The sequence below is a fragment of the Dromiciops gliroides genome, chromosome 4 (genome assembly GCF_019393635.1).
Source record: "Dromiciops gliroides isolate mDroGli1 chromosome 4, mDroGli1.pri, whole genome shotgun sequence".
NCBI lineage: Eukaryota > Metazoa > Chordata > Mammalia > Microbiotheria > Microbiotheriidae > Dromiciops > Dromiciops gliroides.
Window position 1 is genome coordinate 180,308,724 of NC_057864.1, and position 24,743 is coordinate 180,333,466.

General features: G+C 46.6%; 1 protein-coding gene across 1 annotated transcript; it reads left to right on the forward strand.

The window, feature by feature from the left end:
• The first annotated feature begins 4,287 nt into the window (after positions 1-4,287).
• CAVIN1 (caveolae associated protein 1) lies at positions 4,288-20,778 on the forward strand. The gene is made up of 2 exons (XM_044004345.1): positions 4,288-4,938; positions 19,368-20,778. Exons 1-2 carry the CDS (start codon positions 4,474-4,476, stop codon positions 20,067-20,069), a joined length of 1,167 nt encoding a protein of 388 aa, XP_043860280.1. The 5' UTR covers positions 4,288-4,473; the 3' UTR covers positions 20,070-20,778.
• The last annotated feature ends 3,965 nt before the right edge of the window (positions 20,779-24,743 follow it).

The following is a 24,743-nucleotide window of genomic DNA, read 5'->3' on the forward strand; positions in this document are numbered from 1 at the left end:
ATATGTCCTTGTTTGTTCCATGAAACTCTAGACTCAGGAGACATTGAATGAGTCAGGGATTAGCCATTGGACCACATCTGGAACATGTCTTTGGCTCATCCATAAAAGGTAGAATTGACTTTTTAAAACACGTGGAGAAGTTACCTGAAAGTCACTAACCCACCCTCAGCCTCAGTTTTCCTCACCTGTCAAAAGGTCATAATAATTAATCCTGCCTCACAAGGTTTTTGCAAGGATCAAATGAGACATGTGTAAAACACTTTGTAAACAATTTCTCAAAAAGTGTTAGCTTCAGCTGCTAATAGGCTACTCCTACTACTTGTGGTAAGCCATAGAATAGACTTAAGCTTAATTTTACTTAATAAGTATGAAAATTTATTCATTGAATTCTTGCTTCAATACAGGATGATCCTAGATTCTCAAAGTACCTGTCAGGAAGAGTACAAGCTAGGTCAGCTCCTACCATGTTGCTTTAAATATAAGTGGGGGAGGTGGTGGGGGGGGGAGGGGTGTGTGTGTGTGTGTGTGTGTGTGTGTGTGTGTGTGTGTGTAGGGAGGTGTTGCTGTTACCTAAGACACAACCTAGCTTAATTTGGAGAGACTCTTGGCCAGGTTGGCTGCATGATGACAAATTCTTTGGTCACAACAACTCTCAAAGATACATCTACAGAAGTCATAGATTTAGGGCTTGGAAGGACCTCAGAAGTCATCAAGTCCAACCACCTCAATTTACAGATAAGGAAAATGAGGCCTAGAAAGATGAAGTGATGTCCAAGGTCACAGAAGTAGTAAGTAATGGGGCCAGGATTTGAACTGAGGTTCTCTGATTGCCATTATGGAGTTTTGATCTTCACAGTGATCCTAGGAGTATGGAAGAAGCATGCAAAATGGAAAACAATATTCCTTTAACGAGTTCTAATACCCTACCTCAACTCCCTCCCCATTCAAACTCCCCTCCCACTAGAAAAGAATTTAAATTGCAGTGTGGTATAATGGAGAATTCTAGGCTTATAGATGAGGAAAGCCCAAGGTCCAGATCCTGGCTCTTATACTTGTTAGTTATGTGAAAACTCCTGGGTACATCTCTCTGAGTACTCCTATTCTCTTCGAGTCTCAACTTCCTTGTCTATAAAATGGGGAAAGTAACATTTGTAATATCTATTTCACACAGATGTTGAGAGAAAGTCCTTTGTAAACCTCAACGTGTTATATAAATATATGGAGATATTAATTTGCTGCTTCCATTATTATTATTTGGGGGGGGGGCAGGGCAATGGGGGTTAAGTGACTTGCCCAGGGTCACACAGCTAGTAAGTGTCAAGTGTCTGAGGCTGGATTTGAACTCAGGTCCTCCTGAATCCAGGACTGGTGCTTTATCCACTGTGCCACCACCTGTCCCCAGCTTCCATTATTTTTACATGCTTTGAAGTAATAGCTCCCATTTATATAATATTTTAAGGTTTATAAGGCGCTTTCTTCACAATAACCCTATAGGGTTGTTTATGCACGTTATTATTCCAGTTTATAGCTAAGGAACTTGCGGCTCATAGAGGATAGAAAACTTGTCCAGGATCACACAAACTAGTAAGCATAGGAGCCAGGACTTGAACCCAGCTGTTCCAACTCCAAGGTCAGTACTCTTTTCACTATACCCTGACTGTGTCTCCAAGATCTATTTTATCAGTAGAACACTCCCTCAACCAACACAGATCAAAATTCCATACTGAAAAAAAAACCCAATACTATCTGGTGACAAGCCTCTTCATCCTTAGCTAAGTTGGTTTTTAAATAATAGATACAGTTCATCCCTGGGCTACATTTTTCAGTGTGGTAAGACTTTTCAACTTTCAGTCCATTGCTACAGCCCTGGAGAGAACCACATAAAAATCAATCATCATCATTCGATTTTAGTGGCAGATATACACATGTAATTATCTATAGCTATTCTCAAATAAATCTATGATGCCATTAATCTTGGAGTTTGCTACAATGATTCAGACTATAACTCATCCATGCCCAAGTATCCTATGCCAATTTTGTCCATGTGGCTCAATAGGTCGACACAGGGGGTCCTCCTACTATTGTTCAAATACCAACACTGTCAAATTATTACTTCTCATTCTTGCCATTTGATTAACTTATCTTCTTTTTTTCTCATGCAATTCATTTTAAAAATAAATTCACACTATTAAAACAGCAATCTGAATTACCTTAACCCAGGAGATCCAGGAACTTATATGGGGGGAAATTAAATCTTTATTTTCACTAATGACTAACAGAAATCCAGCATTTCCTTCAATTATTATTTTTTTTTTAGTGAGGCAGTTGGGGTTATGTGACTTGACCAGGGTCACACAGCTAGTAAGTGTTAAGTGTCTGAGGCCGGATTTGAACTCAGGTACTCCTGACTCCAGGGCCCGTGTTCTATCCACTGCGCCATCTAGCTGCCCCCTCCTTCAATTATTTTAAAACGTTATTCTGAGAAAATATCCTAGGCTTCACTGCCCAAGGGGTACATGGTACACAAAAGAAGTTCCTGTCCTATCAGACTCCTGGTGAAAGTGAAATTCTGTAGGTTGCAGGGGAAGTACCAATGTCTTTCTGGGTTACTGGAATGTTGGCGGGGTTGGTAGGTTCTGGGTGCATCTGTTTGTTTCAGGGACTCTGCAGAACAGTTTTTTAATCTAATATGCCTTCACAGGAGGTGCCAGGCTGGTTATACAGGGTAGAAATGACCTTTTACTAACACTTTCATCCATTTAACTGAGGTGCTCCCGATTTGATTTCCTAACCAAGAGAAAGGTCTGCAGGGTTGGGTTTGTGCATGTATGGATTTTTTTGGGGGGGGAAGGAGAGGGAGTTGACTAAGCCCCCTAGAACTCACCATCATAGTGATAAATTATTGCTAATAGCTACCATTTATATACAAACAAAATATATACAACAACAAAACCATTTATATAGAAGGCAGCCAGGTGGCTCAGTGGATGGAGCACTGTGCCGGGAGTCAGGAAGCTGTTATTGTTCAGTTGACCCTGGACTCTTCATAACTCCATTTGGGGTTTTCTTGGCAAAGATCCTGGAGTGGTTTGCCATTTCCTTCTTCAGCTCATTTTACAGATGTGAAAACTGAGGTAAACAGGGTTATGTGACTTATCACCACTTAGACACCTAGCTGCCCTGAAGTCAATAAGACCTGAGTTCAAATCCATCCTCAGACACTGGACCAGTGTGTTAACCTCTGTTTGCCTTAATCCACTGGAGAAGGAAATGGCAAACCACTCCAGGATCTTTGCCAAGAAAACCCCATAGACAGTATGGTCCATCGGGTGTCACAAAGAGGCCCACACCCGACTGAACAACATTTACATAACACCATTTATATAGTCCTTTAAGGTTTATAAATCTCTGTAAATGTTATCTCATATGATCTTCAGTACAATCCTGTGAAGCAGGTGCTAATTAGAACCTCACAGACCACAAGTGGAGGCTTCACGTACCCTCCAGACACTCCTTGGCTCTGAACTGCCCTGCCCAGAGGTTTGCATTTGGACTAAACAGAATCCTCCGACTGACAGGTACACATTAGCACACGTTTAAAGGCGTGCTTGTTTCATGTTCCTCTCTATGAATTTGGGGACTAGAGAGTACAGGGCTGTGCACAGCCCTTTCCTCTGAAATTTGTTTATCAGGTTATGAAGCAAAGGAGCACATGTTGGAGGGGAGGAGCTAGGGCATGAACTGCAATCGGGAGAGAAGATCGCAAGTGTCTTCTGTCCCACTCTGTATTACCTACCTTACTCTTCTTTGGGAAAGAAGTTTGGCAGGGGGCCTTCCCACTGGACCTCCCCAGCTTTGCACCCTATAGTGAATTCTCTACCTTTTCCCACTATCCAATACTTAAACTTTCAGGACCTCAAGTTGTTGCTTTCTTCCTTTTTGAAGGGGGTGTGGTCGCGGCGGGAAGGGGTGGTGGTGACTGGTACAGGGTTTTGGGGAGAGGTGAGAAAGCCGAAAAGTAAAGTAGGGTAATACTCATCTACCTCCCCGCCCAGCCCTGCATTCCTCCGCCCCCGTTCCAGCCCCACTCCCGGCCGCCCCTGCTGCCCGCCGAGGAGGCCCTCGCCTCCTGTTCCAACTATTCCAACCATCCCAGAGAGGGTGGGGCGCTGTGTTCCCGCCTCCCCCCAACAGCCCACCACAGTCGCTGCCCCCCTTTTTCGCGCGGTCCCCACCTTTTCTGGGGTAGGGCCAACCAATGGGCGGCGCGTCTCTGGGCTTGGGCCTGGGAGTTTAGCGAGCCCCCGCCCCACTGTCCTGGCGACTGGCCGGTTGCACACGGACTCAGCTCAGGTTTCCTCTCCTTTCCTCTCCTCTCCTCTCCTCTCCCTCTCTCTTTCTGCCTCTTCTTCCTCTTCCTCTTCGCAGCTTTCCACCTCCACTCGGCAGGGCCCCACGCGGCTCCTGGTAGCCATGGAAAACACACCGCTTCATATCATTGAGCAGCCCCTCGCGGGCTACCCCGACGCTGGGGTCTCCGAGTCGTCCCAGCCTGGGCCGCCCGCGGAAGAGCTGTCAGGGGGCTCCGAGGAACTGATCAAATCGGACCAAGTGAATGGAGTGCTGGTCCTGAGCCTGCTGGACAAGATCATTGGCGCCGTCGACCAGATCCAGCTGACCCAGGCCCAGCTGGAGGAAAGGCAGGCGGAGATGGAGGGGGCCGTGCAGAGCATCCAGGGCGAGCTGAGCAAACTAAGCAAGGCACACGCCACCACGAGCAACACGGTGAGCAAGCTTCTGGAGAGGGTGCGCAAGGTCAGCGTCAACGTGAAGACCGTGAGGGGCAGCCTGGAGCGTCAGGCCGGCCAGATCAAGAAACTCGAGGTCAACGAAGCGGAGCTGCTGCGGCGCCGGAACTTTAAAGTCATGATCTACCAGGTGAGCGTGAGTTTGCCCACCCCTTCCACCCCATCCCCACACCCGCCTTCAGCCCACGCCTCGTCCCCGCCAGCCCCAGACCTCTCAGCTCTCCTGAGACCCAGCCGCTGCAGCCCGCTGACTTTGGGGAAGGGGGAGTCCAGTGCGCTCCTTTCCTGCCATCCCGCCTGAGGACAAGAGAGAGCAGTCCCTGTCCCCATCCCCATCTGCCCCAGAGCTAAGGATCATCCCTTCTTCCGGGTGTGTTCAGCCTAGGGAACGGCATTTGTTGTTCTCAGCTCACTCAGCGTTCTCCCTGCATGACCCATTCGAAACTGACCCCTTTAATCTCCCTTCACCCCCTAGCTAACAGGTAGCATAACCGTACGTATGTCGTGGGGGTCGGGAAAGGGGTGGGGTGGAGGGTCATCGGTAGCTCCCGCCCTCCTACTAGATATAAGTTAGCTCTGTTCCTTCCCGCAATAAATTCCCAGCTTCGGTCAAAAGATGAAGTTAGGAAACTTTTCAGGAAAGCAAATGGGAGGGTGGCAGAGGGAAAGCTGCCCTGCTTGGGCTGGAGGGGTCTCGGGAAAGGGCTGGGCCAAAGGGCTGGAGTGGCAGTGCCTGTAAGCAGACACTGGTTGGCCATTCCCTGAGACTGGGGCCTCCAGCGGGCCTGGCCAGATATAGCTTGGTGATTCAGAGCTAAGGCATGCACCCGTGGGGCTCTTGCCAGCAGTGCTGGCCCTCCTAATCCCCATCCCGTTATTTTGTTCCCCGATCTGATAGAATGGAGTCCCCCAGAATCAGTCTCCCCTTAAATTTCCCAAATGGGACAACTGACAAGGGGAAAAGATAGAGTCTTCCTCCGATGCTGGGTTCCTTAGTCTGGTGTAAGAGATTTTGAGGACTTAGAGAAATTTGGTGGCTTTGCCACTCCACCCATTTTATCAGATAGGGTGGGGTCAGAGACCCTTGGGGTTGACTCTGGCAGAGAGGAAAGTGATTGCAGAGCTGTAGTATTAGGGAAAGTGAAATTAACTGGGATCCCTGCAGTTTCTAATGAATACCTATATGTAAAACAAGGGGCTTGGGTGGGAAAGCATAATAGAGGGGGCTAGACAGGTGCTTAGATTTGGGGTTTTCTTTAATGCTCCAATTGGGATCTCTGCCTCATTTTCTCCATACCAAAGGGAGTAGAGGTAACAGGAGATACTGAACTTCAGTAAGACTCTACTGACATTAAATGTTCTATTCATTCTGCCTGATGAAGCCAGGATCACTGGGGTTATAACTGCTCTGAATTCATGGGGCGGCCTTGGTTACATTGGCCTTTTAACGACCCTGTAGAAACTGAAATAAATGATCTAAGCTTAATCCTGTGGGGATCCTCACACTGTTTGGAAAGTTGGGGTGGGGAGTGTTCTTGAGGAAACAGGAGACCTGAAATCTTTCTGGGAGGGAGAAGGAAAGAGAGAGAGAGAGAGAAAGGGAGAGAGAAGCAATGACTGCCCCACCCAAAGTCTGGGCCCCACTGACTTGACTTGCCAGGGATTTCCCCTCCCTCTAGGCACCCTCTTAACAAAGAAGAGACCCGGTTTCCTCCTAGCTCCAGCTGGTGAAGAATGTTTTCTTGTGACCATCTCCAGTTAAAGTTCTGATAGCTTTAGGGTGCAGTAGGGCACAGGGTAAAGAAGAGCTGGGAGAAAGAGGGCTTTGGGGGAAGGAATTGACATTTTTATAAAAGACTAAAAATTGAGGCATTTTAGAGAAAAGAGGGAAGAAAATATAAAGGGGTCATTTTTCATCCCTAACCTACACCAGAATCTTTTTTTCCTTCAAGTCACATAGCGCCATACAAGGTAGCACATTATGTTCTAAGTACTAGGCCAATATTAGTTGAAGAAATCAGTGAAGTACTGTTGTTGTTCAGTGGTGTCTGACTCTTTGTGACCCAATTTGGGGTTTTCTTGGCAAAGATATTGGAATAGTTTGCCATTTCCTTCTCCAGCTCATTTTACAGATGAGGAAACTGAGGCAAACAGGGTTAAATGAATTGCTCAGCATTGCACAGCTAGAAAGTATCTGAGGCTGGATTTGAACTTAAATCTTCCTGACTTCAGATTCAGTGCTCTATCCATTGGGCCACCTAGCTGCCCATGAATATAATGAAGTATTAGGCCCATATAATGCTGTAAGTCCCAAAGACATGAAAGAAACCTGGAGCCTGAGATAAACTGGCCTGTTTTTTTAAATGAAGATGCAAGGGGGAGGGGGAAAAGAAAGAATTTATTTAGCACATACTGTGTATCAGGCACTGTGCTACCTTTTTTTTTTTTTTTTTTTGCAGGGCAATGGGGGTTAAGTGACTTGCCCAGGGTCACACAGCTAGTAAGTGTCAAGTGTCTGAGGCCGAATTTGAACTCAGGTACTCCTGAATCCAGGGCCAGTGCTTTATCCACTGCGCCACCTAGATGCCCCCCTTTTTTTTCTTCTTAAAATTATTTCATTTGATCCTCACAATAACCTTATGAGGTAGGTATTATTTTCTCCACCTTACAGTTAGAGAAACTGAGGCAGAGGTTAAGGGACTTGCCCAGGGTCACACAGCTAATAAGTGTCTGAGGCCAGATTTCAATTTAGGTCTTCCTAAATGCATTACACAAATATCTGCCTCTATGAAGAGGAATAGAGGAGGGGGGAAGTACTATATGAAGTATGAAGGGGTTGCAGTGTGTCTGTTTCCCTGTACCCCCATGCACATATGCACCAATGTTGTTTTCCTATCTGACCAGCAGGTATGTATATCAGGCATTCTGGGCCAAGAGACCCAGGTCATTCTCTGACCAGGATGCTGGGTTGCAAGAATTAGGACTCTGGTTGCATGAAATGATGGGGAAAGCAAGGCATACAGGCATAGGCTGGGCTTATTTGAAGGCTACACCACCCATTCTCAGACTCAGAAATAATGGGGAAGATACCAAACTGGCACCTTGGTGAAAACTCTACCTCAATGACTGAGTGGAAAGGGAAAAAATCACCAATACCTGTTGTCATTTGTTTCTTTCTCCTTCCCTAGCTGGGGATTAGTGCTTTGTTTCCCTGGGATGTTCAGCAACTCTTCTGGCTGAGGGGAATACAAGAGGAAAAGGTTGTGGATATAGAGGCAGACAGTGAGAGAACAAGAATACCCTGTGCAGTTTGGCTTTGGGTTCAGGAAAAGAATGAGGGGAAAGTAGTGCCAAGACTTTCAGAAGACCCTAGAGAAGTAAATAAAGTTCTCGTCTTTTATTGCAAAACCTCAAGTCAATGGATTAGGATGTTGGGCAGAATGGATAAGTGTTTTGGGTGGGGTCTCAGAAAAGATTAATGGCCAAAATAGTCTCCCATTGTATGGACGTTTGGAGAGTGTGAGGAAATGGGTATCTTTTCTCTGGTGATCATCCCAAACATGGGTTATGTGATCATGACATTGATCTCTTGTGGGATGTCATGCCATGGCATTCCATGGTTTAATTAAAAAAAAGAAAAGGACAGTGGTGGGGAGTGATAGGGAAGGCCCTAAACTGTTGGATCAAGGTTATAGGTCTGGTCTCACTATTAACCACTCACACCCTTCTCCCAGTTGCTTTGGGGGAGGTGCAGAATGGAGGGAAGTACTTTATTAAGGTGGCCCCTCAGTGTTCCTCCGAGATTTATGCTCTGAATAATTCCTTTATATGTTACAAGGCATAATCAAAAGTTAGGTGCCTGGTATTCAATTCTGTCAGGTGACAATTGAATAGGAGAATGATAATTAATTTGATAAATTAATATTGCTGATTGCTAATGAGCTAACTTCTAGGCAACTTTTTAGGTCAATCTCAAGACTAAGAAGGGACTTTAATGGTGGGAATTTCTGGCACCCTGGGGAAAAGGGAGATTTTTTAGGAAGGTCTTTTCCCAACAACTATACCATGTTTTCCATACATACGTTTGGTCTTGACTCTGATCTCTGGTGTTAAAAAAAAAAAAAGGACTAGAAGGTACTTATGGGATTATGGCTCATGGGGATTAAAGAGGAGGAGCTCTGGGAATCTTTTCTCTAAAACTATAACCCAAATTACAGGTAGCTCCCCAGACACTTGGGGTGAGTCACACTACTACCCAAACTCTGACTCTGGAGTATAGACTCAGATATGCCCCAAACTTTGGTTTAAAGCATATCCCACTCTCAGCGCTCATTTGAGAAATTAAAATGAATGCCAGAGAATTGCTTTAAGGGAGGAAAATATAGAATTGCAAGGGTCAAAAAGGGACTTTAGAGATCCTAGAACTTCAAGTTCAAAGAGACCTTGGTGAGCAACTAGTCTAAATCTTCTTCATTTTATAGGCCAAGAGAAGTTAAGAGCCTAGGCCAGGGGCAGCTAGATGGCGCAGTGGTTAAAGCACCGGCCCTGGATTCAGGAGTACCTGAGTTCAAATCCGACCTCAGACACTTGACACTTACTAGCTGTGTGACCGTGGGCAAGTCACTTAACCCCCATTGCCTAAAAAAAAAAAAAAGTGTTTTGCTTTTGGGCAGCTAGATGGCAAGGGCAGCTAGATGGCACAGTGGATAGAGCACCGGCCCTGGAGTCAGGAGTACCTGAGTTCAAATCTGGCCTCAGACACTTAACACTTACTAGCTGTGTGACCCTAGGCAAGTCACTTAACCCCAATTGCCTCACTAAAAAAAAAAAAGAAGAAAAAAAAAAAGAGCCTAGGCCAATGGGGCAGCTAGGTGGCGCAGTGGATAAAGCACCGGCCCTGGATTCAGGAGGACCTGAGTTCAAATCCTACCTCAGACACTTGACACTTACTAGCTGTGTGACCCTGGGCAAGTCACTTAACCCTCATTGCCCCGCAAAAAAAAAAAAGAAAAAGAAAAGAGCCTAGGCCAAGATCACATAGCTAGTAAGTGGCAGAGCCAAGATTTGGACCCGGGATATCACAACACAGCATCATGTATAGAAAATGAGAGAGTTGGTGTTGTTTGTAGGCAGTGTGCCCCAGTACCTTTTTGATGTGCTGACCATATGCAGATGAGCAGTTTGGGTCACTTCCTGTGATACCAGGATCTTGCTTCTTCCTCTGCTCTGGCTTTACCAAAAGCCCAGGCTGGCTCCCCAAAGTTCAGAAGGAGAGTTATTGCCCTGCATTTCTGTATCCCAGTGGCAACTACTGCCAAAATAGAAAAGGAATCTTTGCTCTCCAAAAGTCATATAAATTTATTCACCAGATATTCATTACCTACTATGTATAAGGCACTGTGATCCACAACTGAGGACACAAAGATTAGAAAAGATAATTTATACCCTCAAGGAACCTTTGTTGTATTTGTTCTGTTGGAGGGAATAGGACATGAAGCATGATTCAAAGTAGAATTTGATAGGGGTAAAAGTGCTTCAGGAAAATTTGAGGGGGAGAGAAGGGAGAATCAAGAAGGCCTTGAAGGAAAATAAAGATTCCAGAAGTCAGAAATGAGGAGTCATGGAGAACAGCCTATATGTGTAGAGAGTTGAACAGCTTTCCTGTCCAAAGGGGTATATGAATGGGAATGGTGTGAAATTAAGCTAGAAAGAGAGTTTGGAGGCAAATGGTGACGTGCCTTATATGCTAAGCTAAAGAGTTTGTATTTTATCCTATAGATAGGAGGGGACTCTTCAAGGTTTTTGTTTTTTGTTTGTTTGTTTGTTTTCAGGGCAATGGGGGTTAAGTGACTTGCCCAGGGTCACACAGTTAGCAAGTGTCAGGTGTCTGAGGCTGGATTTGAACTCAGGTAGTCCTGAATCCAGGGCCGGTGTTTTATCCGCTGCGCCACCTAGCCGCCTCCTCTTCAAGGTTTTTGAGCAAGGGAGTGGCTTATTTTGGTAGCTTTTGGAAGAGACCATCAGTAGGGAGACTAGTTAGGAGGTCTAGAAGAAGGTGATGAATGCTTGAAGGGTGGTGGCTTTGTGAGTGGAGAGAAAGGGACAAACATAAGGAATGTTGTGGAGGTGGTGTCTACAAGAGTTGACAGCTGATTGTAGGGTGAAGGAGAAGGAAGGATAGATGATTCTAAGATTTTTGGGCCTTCAGGACTGGTGGTTCAATTAACAATGGAAAGGAAGTTGGGAGGGGTGACAGACTTTGAGAGGCTGTGCACAGCCATTCACTGTGTGGGATATATACATACTGGAGGAACTGGGCCTGATCCTGACTTTTAGGCAACAGAAACCTAGAGCAAGCAGCAGCTGAGCAAATGGCCACAGCTGATAGCTATTGTCTGCTTAGGGTCATGGTTACTTTCATAGAAATTGACAAAGGTAGTTGGCTGCCTCTGAGACGATGGGAGAGCTAGTTTGTGGGACAGGGAACAGAGAGCCCCTCCTCAGATACCCCTCTCCCTCTCATTGCACATGAGTGGGAAGAGTCCTAGAGTTGTTCACAATTAGAGCTTTTGATGTTAGAAGTGAGGTTAAACAAAGGAGTCTTCTGAATTCATCCACAACTCAATCTGACATATGAAATCTGGCACTGGGCAGAAGAAGGTGGTGTTGGCTCTTGTCGTCCCTGGCCTCACCAAAAATCTGTTTGACCTTCAATCCTACCCATTCTTGCTGCTACTCCCACTCTCAGCCTCTCCCTTTTAACTTTCAGAACAGGCTAAGACTTGCTTTTTAATTTTTTAATGGCTTCAGGCATTATGACATAGCATCTGTTGCCAAAGTGGGTACTTCTCTCCCCAACCTTTCTCCAGGGATAGCTCTGTGTCTCCAAAGTCTGACACTCCTCCCAACTTCTTTGCTCTTGAAGATATTCAACAGAGGAACACTCCTACTTCTCCCACCCCCTTTCCCCTCAAATTCCTCTGGAAAAAGAGGTGATCTTCACAGAATTTTCTTGAGGAATATTAGAAGGATCAAGTGACCCTGGAAAGTGGGATGATGTGGATTGGTTCTGTTTCCTCCCAGGGGTTAACCATCAGTTCGAAACACCATTTGCATGCAGGTCTAATTTTCATTGGGTCTCTGTCTTCCAGCTTCTTTTCTCTCAAGCCATTTTGGTACAAAGATTGGTCTGGCTTCACTCCGAAGTGTCTAGAGCTAATTAGGTCCAGCTCAGTGCATTGCTGCCTTTAGGGCCGACCTGTTTTTTAAACTTCTAATCTCTTAGGCCATTCTGGTATACCATTGTTCACTGTGGAATAAGGAGGGGGTGGAGAGGAGGCTGTTGGAAGAAGTGATGTGTCAGAAGGGAAATTGATCTGATGGGGAGGGGCAGGATGTTCCTCCGCCTTATCCTCTCCCCTCTCCCACCCTAGACATTACCCTATGTTCTCCCTGCCTGAGGGTTTAATCAGAGTCTGGATCAGCAGCTGCGCAGGGGCTGGGTATCCAGACTGGGAGGATGGCAAAGTTGTTTACTTGGTCTTTTTATCCTCTCCTCCCAATGCTTGCTTGGCTGGCTCCTCTCAACTGGCCCAACTCATGGTCTAGCAAAGGTGGGACGTAAACAGAGCTCTTTTTTTATTTTATTTTATTTTTTATTTTTTTTTAAGTGAGGCAATTGGGGTTAAGTGACTTGCCCAGGGTCACACAGCTAGTAAGTGTTAAGTATCTGAGGCCGGATTTGAACTCAGGTACTCCTGACTCCAGGGCCGGTTCTCTATCCACTGTGCCACCTAGCTGCCCCATAAACAGAGCTCTTAAAGGAAGGGGCTTGGGGGCTGCTATCCCACTCCTCCTTCAGCTCTGTGACCCCTCCCCACTCCCAAGCCTTTCATTCTCCCTAATGTTCATGTTCACCCAACTTGCCTTTTTCAAAGTTTTGCCCCTTGAGTCACTGAAAAAACTGCAGTTGCATCTTGTTCTCTGATGGCTGTGTGTATTTGGGCAGGATGTGGAGGCTGAGATTCCTAAGAGGAAAAATGACAGCAACAGAGGGAAGTGCTGGGAGAGGGGAGGGTTCACGGGTACCCTTTGCAATCTATCTTCAGCACTGTGTGTCCCAGCCCATCCTGGACCCAGGAGACACAATTTAAGTTTGCTTTCCTTCTATTCCAACTCTCCTACTTAAAAGTCTAACTCCATTCTGCTTTTGTTTCTTCTCCCTACTCACCAGCTTCATCCCTGCATGCCTCCCAGAATTTCTTCCTTTCAACACACTCTCCACCCACCCAACATCCCTTTTAAACCCCTTTTCCTCACCTTAGCCTGAGAAGAAGCCGAAAACGCCCTCTGAGCACTTCACACCCAAGATCGTGCCCTTTGACCTTCTGCCTGAGACTGTGCCCTTTGACCTGTTGCCTGAGACTGTGCCTGAGCATCCACCCTTTGACCTGGCACCCAGGACTGTGCCCTATTACCCACAGTCTGGGCCCCCGACTAACTCTGAGGAGCTGACAGAAGCAGGGGGTATTTAAAGTATCTGGGATCACATGGTACCCTGATCACAGAGAGAGGCATCTCTTCCTTAACTGCTCAGTGATGGTCAAGATAGAAAGGGACAACATGGGCCCTGACCAGGACCTGTAACAAGTGATGTGTGCAGTGAAAATTTGTAGTGTAGGAAGCTGTGGGCAAAAAAAGGGGAGGGGAATGTGTGTGTGCATGTGTAGTTGAGGTGTTCTCCCCTCCTGTTTTGGGATTGAAAGGAAGAAGGGTCTCTCCCATCTTCCAATGTTAGGATTCAAGCAGGAGTCCTCAAAGCAAACTCCATGTCTGAGTTACAACCACCCGCCCCATCCCTAGTTCATGGAACTTGACTGTTAAAGAATGAGCCTATGACTCCCAGTCGTTCTGCACAAAATACTTCTCCGTCAGCTCCTTCTCTGCCCTTTCTTCCTAGGGAATACTATAGCTAAAAGCAGTCAGGAGTGTCTGAGGGAAGTAGGAGGAACATCATCTGGAGGCCCCCCCACCAAGGTTCCCCACTTCTTTTGCAGCTGGGGGAAAATGTTTGCATTTTTTTCCACTTTAAAAAAAATAAAATATTTTTGCAAAGAGATTCTTTGTGTTTGCTAGATCCTCCCCTGGGCGGGGTGCCCAAGAGCTGCCAACTCAAGAGAAGCCAGGAGAAGGAGGCTAATTCAGTGGCCCAATAGGGTTTTAGCCTCCTTGTCTCTCCACGGCAGGAAGGAAAAGATTAATGGTTAATGTCTCTAACACCTTCAACTTATCAACCAAGAATTGAAGTCCTAGAGATTTTCCTTTGTTTAAATCACCTTTCCTCCTAACTCTTCCACACACATACCTTCAGCCTCACTACCTTTAAACTTTCATTCATTTTATAATCTAACAGATACCTCACAGATTTGTTAAGCTTCTTCCCAAAGTGTTCTCTGGACATTATAGAGAGGAAAGAGAGTGGAGATTTCCTAGGCTTAGAAGTTCCTATTTAAGACCTCATGATCACTGTACTTTCTTTTCCCTAAAATTTCTTTATTCCACAACAGGGATTCTCATACAGTAATGGGAGCTCTTAAAGGAAGGGGCTTCGGGGGCAGCTAGGTGGCGCAGTGGATAGAGCACCAGTCCTAGATTCAGGAATACCTGAGTTCAAATCCGGCCTCAGACACTTGATACTTACTAGCTGTGTGACCCTGGGCAAGTCACTTAACCCCCATGGCCCTGCGCAAAAAAAAAAGGAAGGGGCTTGGGGGCTGTGGTATCCCATCTAGTGGCTCTTCTGACTTATGACTAGAATTAACAGAGGCAAGACCCCTCACCTCTGACTCGGGATTGGTAGGGAGCCCTTGGGAATGTTGATGGGGGTCAGATGTGTGTACATATGCTCAGACTTTGGACATTAAAAGCAATTCTGGAAACCAAGTTTGATGGCAGTGGTGGTTTTGTTAAATAAAAATGGTAACATTGAGCAAGGCATAGTTTTCTCATGAGCCTTGCCAGGGAAGTGGGGTAGAGTGGTGGGCCCTGTATGCCCAGGGTGGAGGAAGAAGCTGTTAGACTGTGTGCCTACTATTGTAGCAAACTCTAATAGCTTTAGAGACTGTTTTCTACTGCTGAGTCTTAGGGAACCCGGCTAGAAAGTGAGGGGGAAAATAAGGGGGTTAGACTGTAAGGGCCTTTTAGCTGTGACATTCTTAGGTATTTTATGATTCTACAAAAAGAATCAGCTCAATGAGGAGCAACTAGGTGGTGCAGTGGATGAAGCACTGGCCCTGGATTCAGGAGGACCTGAATTCAAATGTGGCCTCAGACACTTGACACTTACTAGCTGTGTGACCCTGGACAAGTCATTGCCCTCATTGCCCTGCAAAAAACCAAACAAACAAAACCCAAAACAAAAAGAATTAACTCATTGGGGTACCCTTCAAAGAGGGCCTTTTCATTGGGGTATCGTCTCCAGAGCCATTAAAGTTCCCTCTCCCCAGTGCCAGGACACAGTAAGGTGACCCAGGAACTCAAACCATATGTGGTCTCCCTTACTTCTCACCCCAATTGGGAAAGGTCAGATATTTTTATCCTTTAGATCCCCTTGGCATGAATCCCATTGCTTCCTAGGAATGAACCCCCACCTTAGGAGTTTACTGGTTCCAGGTATCTCTTCAGATTGGGAAAGCCAAACCCCTCCCCCAAACCAAACAATATTCTCTCTTTTCCCTCTTCTACTGCTAGTCCACATCCCAACTTCCTTCCCCTTCACTGGTAGGTGCAGACTCCCCAAGTGTGCATCATCCTTTACTCTGGTTTGAGAGATCCCCAGAGGCCAGACTGCCAGGCGCTGTGAGTAGGGAGGAGGTGATAGAGGGTTTCTAAGGCCTCTTCCAACCCCTACCCCAGCTCACTGCCCCGGAATTCTGCCTGGAAAATGAGTCCAGGAAAATGAGCCAACTCAGCTTTGGGGGTTGGGGAGGACCAGTGATGCTAAGGGGGGCGGGGGCCAGGGCAGAGAGACAATGCTGGTCTGTTTCCCAGCTGCTGCAGCCGTTTCCTGACTCTTCCAGCAGCGCTTTGTCTTTCTCTGGTATTCCCTGCCTTACCCCTCCCTAGCGAGCTCGGTGCAGGGAAAAGTGTTCTCTAAGATGGCTCCTCTAGCCCCAGCTTGCCCAGGAATGGAAAGATGAATGTGCTAGTGGGGAAAACTAAAAGGAGCAGAGCACAATTGAATCTCCCTTCCCAGATATCCTAAGTAAAAGGGCTAGAACATGGCAAGAGCAGAAATAAGGAGGCACATTCCCAGATAAGGAAGGGGCTGGTAGGAGAGAGGCCAGGGTACCTCAGCACTGGAAAAACCACCTTTTATAAACCACAAATGGGGAGGAAGAGGCAGAGGCATGAAGAGAATTACCCAGGAAGCCCCTGATGTCTCCCAGGTGGCTGGGAGACTACAAGTCCCAGCATCCTTTGTGCCCTGGTCACTTTGTCCACTGGGAGTTGTAGTTGAACAAAAGAGAAATAAGGGTGCCTCAGAGTTCCGGGGACATGGGGGTGAGGGAGGTTGCCTGGCCTGAAAGAAGAGGTGTGGCTCCCTCTTTGTCCTAGCTAATGATGTTGACAAGGAAGGAAGGAAGGAAGTTAGGAGGAGGTGTTCCTAGCTTTTTATATAAACCAGGAAACTGGAGGATATGCAAGGGTGGGAGAAAGAAAGAATCTGTGTTGCAGGTGGTGGGTGTTGTGGAGACATCAAACTGCCGTGTGTGTGTGTGTGTGTGTGTGTGTGTGTGTGTGTGTGTGTGTGTGTGTGTGTGAGATCACACAGGGGCAAATGTCCTTCACTTACACCACCATCCCTTCCTTTGGAAGAGAGTTATTCCCAGGCTGGCTGACTTCCCAATTGTTTTTGTCACTATAGATACTACCTGCTTTTTATCCTGGAGAATGCCACAGGCAGAGATCAGAGGGCAGGGGGATTCCCTCTGTAAAAACCAACTTCCGCTCACCCCTAAACTCTGGAGTTTCTGGACTAAGAGAGGGGTGGAGCGGAGAGGAGAAAATCTTTGGACGACATACTTCCCTGATTCCCTCAGCTCAATCTCTGCCTCCCTCCATGCCCTTCCTCCTGGAATGTAAGGGGATATTTTGGATCCAGGGAAAAGATGACCACGACTGTTCCATCTACCCACAAATATGAGTTTGGTCCTGGGGAATTGGGAAGAGGGGAATTTAAAGTCTATGGGGGTGAAGGAGGGGCAGGGAGGCAATCTTTAGATTCTGGCCCAAACAAACTTGAAAAACAAAACAGAAAATTCAACAATTCTCAGACTTCCATGAATGCAAGAAGTAGGGAGTAGACAGTGAGAGGAGGGAGGTAAAAGAAAAATGGGGAAGGAAACATGTATATGGCTTCTCCAAAACAGAGAATGACCCTGGCTATAGAAAAGTGAATAATATAAACTGGGAAAGGGGGTTAGCCCTAGCCCTGACCTCTAACCTTCCTCACCCCCATCCCAGACAAGCATGAACACATTACTCATGCCTTCTCGCCCCTTAGCTCTGAGAGCTAGTTCTTTTTTTTTTTTTTTTTTTTTGGTGAGGCAATTGGGGCCAAGTGACTTGCCTAGGGTCACACAGCTAGTAAGTGTTAAGTGTCTGAAGCCGGATTTGAACTCAGGTCCTCCTGACTTCAGAGCCGGTGCTCTATCCATTGAGCCACCTAGTTGCCCCTGAGAGCTAGTTCTGAAGTGATAAGGAACCTGGAAGATTTGGGGGGATGAATGGGACCCCAGACTTTTATTACCATGTTCTCAGTCCTCATCTTGCCCCCACATCATGGTGGTGCTGGACTTGTAGTCAGAAAGATGTGGGTACCTAGCTTCTGCAAAATGGAAATCGTTATGAGACTCAAATGAAGTAATGTAGGTAAAGCACTTTGCAAATTTTAAAAGTGTAGAAACATTATTATTATTGTTATTATTACTATTACTATTACTCTTTAAGCTGACTGTTCAAATCTATGTGCTTCTGTGACCACCAGAGGGCGTGCTGCCTCCTTTGCAGGGCTAGTTATGGTCACTGGCTTAGTAGGTACCTAGGGGAGAAGGGGGAGAATAAGGGCTGGGTTAGACCCTGCCCTGGAGTCTGTGGCTATAGCCCTGTGACTGTTTTGGTCATGATCCTTCCCCAGCTGCTTACAAAATAATTTATCCAAACTTCTTGGGACTTCTATAGCCTCTCAGAACTCTTTGTATTTCTGAAGCCCTACCCTTTCCCCAGGCTCACTGCTTCCCTCCCTCTACAATCACCCCACCCTTGCTATGGTATTTCTTTAATCATTTTTTCATTCATTCCTTTCCATATTCCCCAGAGGATAGCTTTTCCCTCTCTCCCAATTTCAACACAGAAACCACACCCAGAATGAATGAATGGATGGATGGATGGATGAATGAATGAATGAATGCATTAAATGCTTACCATGTACTAAGCTAGTAGGGATACAAATAGAAAAAAAAAGCAAGACAGTCCTTGCTTTCAAGGAGCTCACATTCTCACATAAAAGGTTTCAGCTGCAAATCAAATGGAAAGGTCCAATTGTCCTTAGGGTACAATATAGCAGGGCAGGGTTAGTCTATCTTCTTTCTGATAAAATATCCATTTCTGATGTTAAACCATTTGGTGACCAGAACTTTTCTTTTTCTTTCTTTCTTTCTTTCTTTCTTTCTTTCTTTCTTTCTTTCTTTCTTTCTTTCTTCCTTCCTTCCTTCCTTCCTTCCTTCCTTCCTTCCTTCCTTTCTTTCTTTCTTTCTTTCTTTCTTTCTTTCTTTCTTTCTTTCTTTCTTTCTTTCTTTCTTTCTTTCTTTCTGCAGGGCAATGAGGGTTAAGTGACTTACCCAGGGTCACACAGCTAGTTAAGTGTCAAGTGGCTGTGGCTGGATTTGAACTCAGGTCCTCCTGAATCCAAGGCCAGTGCTTTATCCACTGTACCACCTAGCTGCCCCCCAATTTAAAAAAAAATTTTTTGTGGGGCAATGAGGGTTAAGTGACTTGCCCAGGGTCACACAGCTAGTGTCAAGTGTCTGAGGCCAGACTTGAACTCAGGTCCTCCTGAATCCAGGGGCAGTGCTTTATCCACTATGCCACCTAGCTGCCCCCCAAACTTTTCTTTTCTGATCTTCAGTAGCTGTGACTGCTAAGGAAACAAGGCTATGGCATCCCCAGAAGTTGCTTCCCAGGGTAATGTCTTCAGGGGCAGCACTGGAAGCCTTGTGAGGGATCACCAGTGAGTGATTTGTCCTGCCACTTCCAGGGCTCTTGGGCTTACATGCCCATTGATGGCAGTTGGTCAACAGTTAATTGGTGAGAAAGGTAGACCCCTTCTCTACAATGATTGCTCCCCTCAATTGTGGCTGCGAGGGCTAGGCCAGTATCTGGGAGTCATTGCTTTTTTCAAGATTCTTGGGTTTGTGGCCAGAAACACATTTTGTCTGTGCCCACTAACCTCTGAATTCTCTTCTCTCCTCCAAACCATTCTTTGTGTTCTCTCACCAGGATGAAGTGAAACTACCAGCCAAATTGAGCATCAGTAAGTCCCTGAAGGAGTCTGAGCTGCTGCCAGAGAAAGAAGGTGATGAGCTGGGTGAGGGGGGAGAGAAGCCTGAAGATGATGCCACCCTGGAACTGTCCTCTGATGAGGCAGTAGAAGTTGAGGAAATCATCGAAGAGTCCAGAGCTGAGCGCATCAAGAGAAGTGGCCTTCGGCGAGTGGATGACTTCAAGAAAGCCTTCTCCAAGGAGAAAATGGAAAAGACGAAGGTTCGAACCAGGGAGAACCTGGAGAAGACCCGACTGAAGACCAAAGAGAACCTGGAGAAGACCCGGCACAATCTGGAGAAGAGAATGAACAAGCTGGGCACAAGGATTGTGACCGCCGAGCGCCGGGAGAAGATGAAGACATCTCGGGACAAGCTGCGCAAGTCCTTCACACCTGACCACGTGGTCTATGCCCGCTCCAAGACCGCCGTCTACAAGGTGCCCCCCTTCACCTTCCATGTCAAGAAGATCCGGGAAGGCGAGGTCGAGGTTGTCAAGGCTACAGAAATGGTGGAGGTTGGAGGCGAAGAGGATGGAGTCGAAGATGATGGTGGCGAGGGTACCGACCTCCTGAGGGGGAGCAGCCCTGACATGCACACCCTGCTGGAAATCACTGAGGAGTCAGATGCTGTGCTAGTGGACAAGAGTGATAGCGACTGAGCCGGACAGAGAGGGAGAGGAAGAGCCATGCTCTCTGGAGGCTCAGGGGATGGAGGAGTGGGAGCAAGCCTACTCCATTCCCCCCTCCCCAAATCCTTTCTTATTGTGAACTCTGTCTCTGCTTCATTCTGTCTGTCTGTCTGTCTCTCTGCCCCCAAGCTGGGGCATCGGCTGAGAGTTTTATAAATTGAAAATATAACATTAAGAATTCACCCCTTTCCCCTCCATTTCCCTGCCTTTTAGGAGGAAAGGAGACTTTGACAGAACCTGCCACTATTAGTGGTAGAAAGGTGAAAAAGGCACCCCTCATTTTCCAATTATGTAGTTTGGGGTCGGCCAGAAGTTCCTGCCATTTCTGTGACAGGGCTAGCAAAAGCGTTTGAGGATGCTATGGTCCCCTTTCCCTCTCCCCCTCCCAGCTGTCCTTCCTGCCTTTTTAGTCTCCCCTCACCCAAGTTATGCTGTAAACATTCCCCTAAATCCTATCTTTTATATCCATATCCACTCCTAGAGGAAATAGAGACCTTTTCCTGAAAGGCAGTCTGGGGTTTGGGGCAGTGGAAAATAGAGTGAGTAAGGCCATGATAATTGTCGAGGGGCAGGGTTTGAGGAGGGGGAGCAGATGTCCAGGCCAGGTCAAATCTTCGTGTAGGTCCTGGCATAAAAGGGCTAGACCCTGAAGGGACATTTACACACACACACACACACACACACACACACACACACACACACCCCGGGGCAGGCAGGGCAGGCACGTACACAGTACACATGGTTGTGTGGGAGGATGGGTAACTGGAAGGTGGGGCCTGGGGGAAAGGGGAGGAGAGATGCCCCTCCCTAGCAGCACCGAGAACAGACTAGGCATCCAGCCAGTGCTCCCAAGAGTACAGCACATCCATTACCAGCTGCTGGAGGAAGGGCTGAGAAGGGGCAAGTCCCAAGCTAAAAGCCCAGCTTGGCTACAAGATTTGGGGCAAGCTTTCTGTCTTGGAAGACCCACTGTGACAACCCTGCTCACCTAACAGTGTCAGGAGGATCCGAGCAAACTTTACCCCTCATCTGGGGAGTATGAACCAGGGCCTGCCCCATTTCTTGTTGCCCAGCTGTGTCTGGATCAGTGAAACGGAAAGTTGTAGCCATGGGAAACCATGACTAGCTAGGGTTTGGGAGGTAGTTCAGGGCACAAGTGCCTCTGACAGAAAGAGACAGATGGAGTATGTGTGTGTAGCAGAAAAGGACAGATAGCAAAGAAGAGAGGAAACCAGGGGAGGGGATCTGTATTTACACCCTAGCCCAAGTCTATTTGTGACACTGGGGGTTTGCATAGTGCTCCCTCCCCCCTCCCCCAAATTAGGCACAATTCTGGCCCCGCTTTAACTTTGTTTTCCCTGCTCCAGGGGGTTCCTCTCCTGTATTGTGGGGGCTGGGGTGGAATAATGTCTGTGGTTGGCAGGACATGATCTCTGCTGACTTTTGACCATATTCCCTTCAGTATCCCCAGTGCCAACCCTGCCCCCTTCACCCCATTTCCCCTCTGGGGATATAAATTGCAGAGGCAGCTCAGCCCCAATGATGGCATCTTCAACTCTACACTCTTTAATTGAAGCCTAGAACTGGGGGCTTTGTCCTTCAACGCTTAATACCCGCTTCTTCCTTTCTTGCTCCCTGCCCCTTCATTTCTTCCGGAAGCTGCCTTGCTTTATGATTATTTTATACTGTAGAATTGCATTCAGCTGTTTTCAGCCAGGGGTGGGGTTGGGGGGTGGGGTCCGGGCTGTTTCTGAGAAGGGAGCTTAAGGACACAAACTTCTTTTATACATGCTTTTTTTTTTTTTCCCTTTTGTTCCCTTCCTCCTCTGGAGAGATGAAGAAATAGTTGATGGAGGATGGGGTGTGGGTGGGGCCCAGGGTCCCTTGGTGCTGATGGGCTGGTGGGGGCCAGGCCTTCAGAGGAGTGGGAGGGGGGAGGGAGATGCAGAACTATGAGGCCGTTTCTCTTGGGCTCCAGGGCTTGTAGTCTCTTGTGACTGCATCCTGGTAATCAGCTTGACCAATAAACCTGCTTTTCTAAAAAGACACGTGTTGGACTGTACTTCTCCAGAGAAGCTAGAGGAGTGGCCAGATTTCTCCACCCTCGTTTCCCCCTCTTCCATGTTCCAGAAGTTATGCACCCACGTTCAGTCCATTGTAGCCAGGACCCCAGAAGCCCATGGTTACACCCCGATTAGTCTGAGAGCTTTCCTGAGAATTGGGGGGGAATGGGGTGGGGAGAATGGCAGAAGAGCAGATTTCAACGAAAGAGTACTGATTGTAGTGAGAGGACTTGGATTTACATCTTGGTTCTGACACGAACATGTGACCTTAGGCCAATCATTTCCCCAGGGCCTGTTTCCTCATCTATAAAACCAGGAGGTCAGATCTGATGGCCTCTAAAGCCCCTTCTTCCAATTCCCCTGTGGAACTGGATGTAGTTGGGAAAGGGCCCAGGAGTTCTTTACAAGTAGCAAGCAACCTATCCCCTACTTCCTTACTTGGCCAGACTCACAGCTCCTACCTCTTTTCTCTCCAATTTGTCTGCTTCCTCCCTCCCACCCCGCTACCAGACCTCCCAAAACACATAAGCATACGATAGGGAGATGCAAAGACAGAAGACTAGTTTTGGTTAGAGAAATTTAGAACTTAAGTCAGCTTTTCAGTCCCCTGGGAGGAATGGGAAATGAGCCAGACCTGAAGCCTTCTCACCCAGCAAGCTGAGCATCCTAAGAATTCTGCTTATTTCTGGACCAGGATCCAGATTGGCAGCTACAGGAAGAGAGCAACAAGGCCTTGACCCCCATTTGAGGAGGAGAGCCAGGTAATCCCAGAGACACATGAGAGACCTCGACAGGATTGTATGAAGCTGCATTTATTCCTCCTACACTATATATTCCACCTGCCAACCCTCCCCACCCATAAGAATAAGAGTCCTTACTCTTCCTAATCTACACCATTTTGTCACTGGTGCCTTTCCCTAATCAAGCTCACCTCCAACTTTCTAGTCCATGTCTTCTACTCCAGGCAAACTACCCATCTGTACCCCTCCCACCAAGTTTCCTCTTACCCAAAGTCTTTGGCAAGACTATCTCCTAAAAGACAGTGGAAAAGAATGCTGGGTTCGGAGTCTAAGAACCTGGGTTCAAGTACCAGCTCTGCTGCTTATTATGTGACCTTGGCAGATCATTTATCCTCTGGAGATTTCCATTTCCTCATCTGTTAAACAAACTCTGACTGGTCTAGGTTGAACTAGATGATCTCAGAGGTTCCTTCCAGCCCTAAAACAACGATCTGAAGTTCAAGATAGCCTATTATCTATTGTCCACATCCCTCCATACACTGTCAGACCATCTTCCTTCATGCATTTCTCAGATCCAGGTTCTAATTGTCAACTGTAAGAGATGGGGGGCAGAACTGGCCTTGTGTATAAATAAAGTAGACAACTGACAAGATGATGGAATTCGAGGGCATTACAAATCTCTGTGACCCTAACATTTTCTCCCACCACTTTGTCATGGCCAGTGCTACTAAGCACTTTCTAAGAAGTCAAAAATTTCCACCATTTACAACAATTTACTTCTCCAGGTTAGACAACAAAGGTGTATATGTATGTATGTGTGTGTGTGTGTATGTGTATATGTACACATATACATAAATAATATATGTGTATATTATAGTCTCCTAGGATTTAGAACTGAGAAGAACCTAATACATCATCCAATTCAACTCTCATCTTACAAAGGAAGTAACAGATGGAGAGATCTAGATAGTGATAAAGCTGAGATATGAATGCAGGACAAGTCTTTCTCTTCAAATTCAGGGCTCTCTCCATTATACCACACCCTGTGCCAAAGTTCCATCTGTCATCATCTGTATGGCCTTGAACAAGTTTCAACCTGTCTGGGCCTCAGTTTCTTTATCCATAAAATGAGGGAGTTGGATTAAAATCTAATCATTAGATGATCTCTAAGGTTCCTTCCAGCTCTAGCTTTAACAAAAACAAACAAATAAATAAATTGTTAAACTGTGTCAATAAATTGGGATCAGAGGACTGAACCTCTCACTCTCTAGAGCACTTTAAGCACAGATTTGCTAGCTGACACCTCCAAAGTGCTTGGAGCTGGACCCTAAAGGAATAACAAGAGTGACCATAAATTTTGTATTTCAGGGTATCAGGGAGCTGGGATGAGAGCACTGGGAAGGAGGCAGGAAAGGTAGGGCTAACCCTGGAGGGGAGGATCATAATCATCAAAAAGGAGCTTCATTAAAAAAAATTTTTAATTTAAAATTTTAAAAAAAGGAGCTTCATTTCCTTCCTTTGTAAAATAAAAGGGGGGGCAGCTAGGTGGCACAGTGGATAGAGCACCGGCCCTGCAGTCAGGAGGACCTGAGTTCAAATCCGGCCTCAGACACTTAACACTTACTAGCTATGTGACCTTGGGCAAGTCACTTAACCCCAATTGCCTCACTAAAAAAACTAAAAACAAACAAACAAAAAAAGGGTTGGACAGATTCATTTTAAGGTCTTTTCTGTCTCTTAAGACCTACAAGCTGGTGAAGGATTGTAGAGAATGATATAACAAGAGAATGGACCTTTTGAATTCAGTGTCTTTGGTTCTTCTGGTGGTCCTGTTGCCTTGA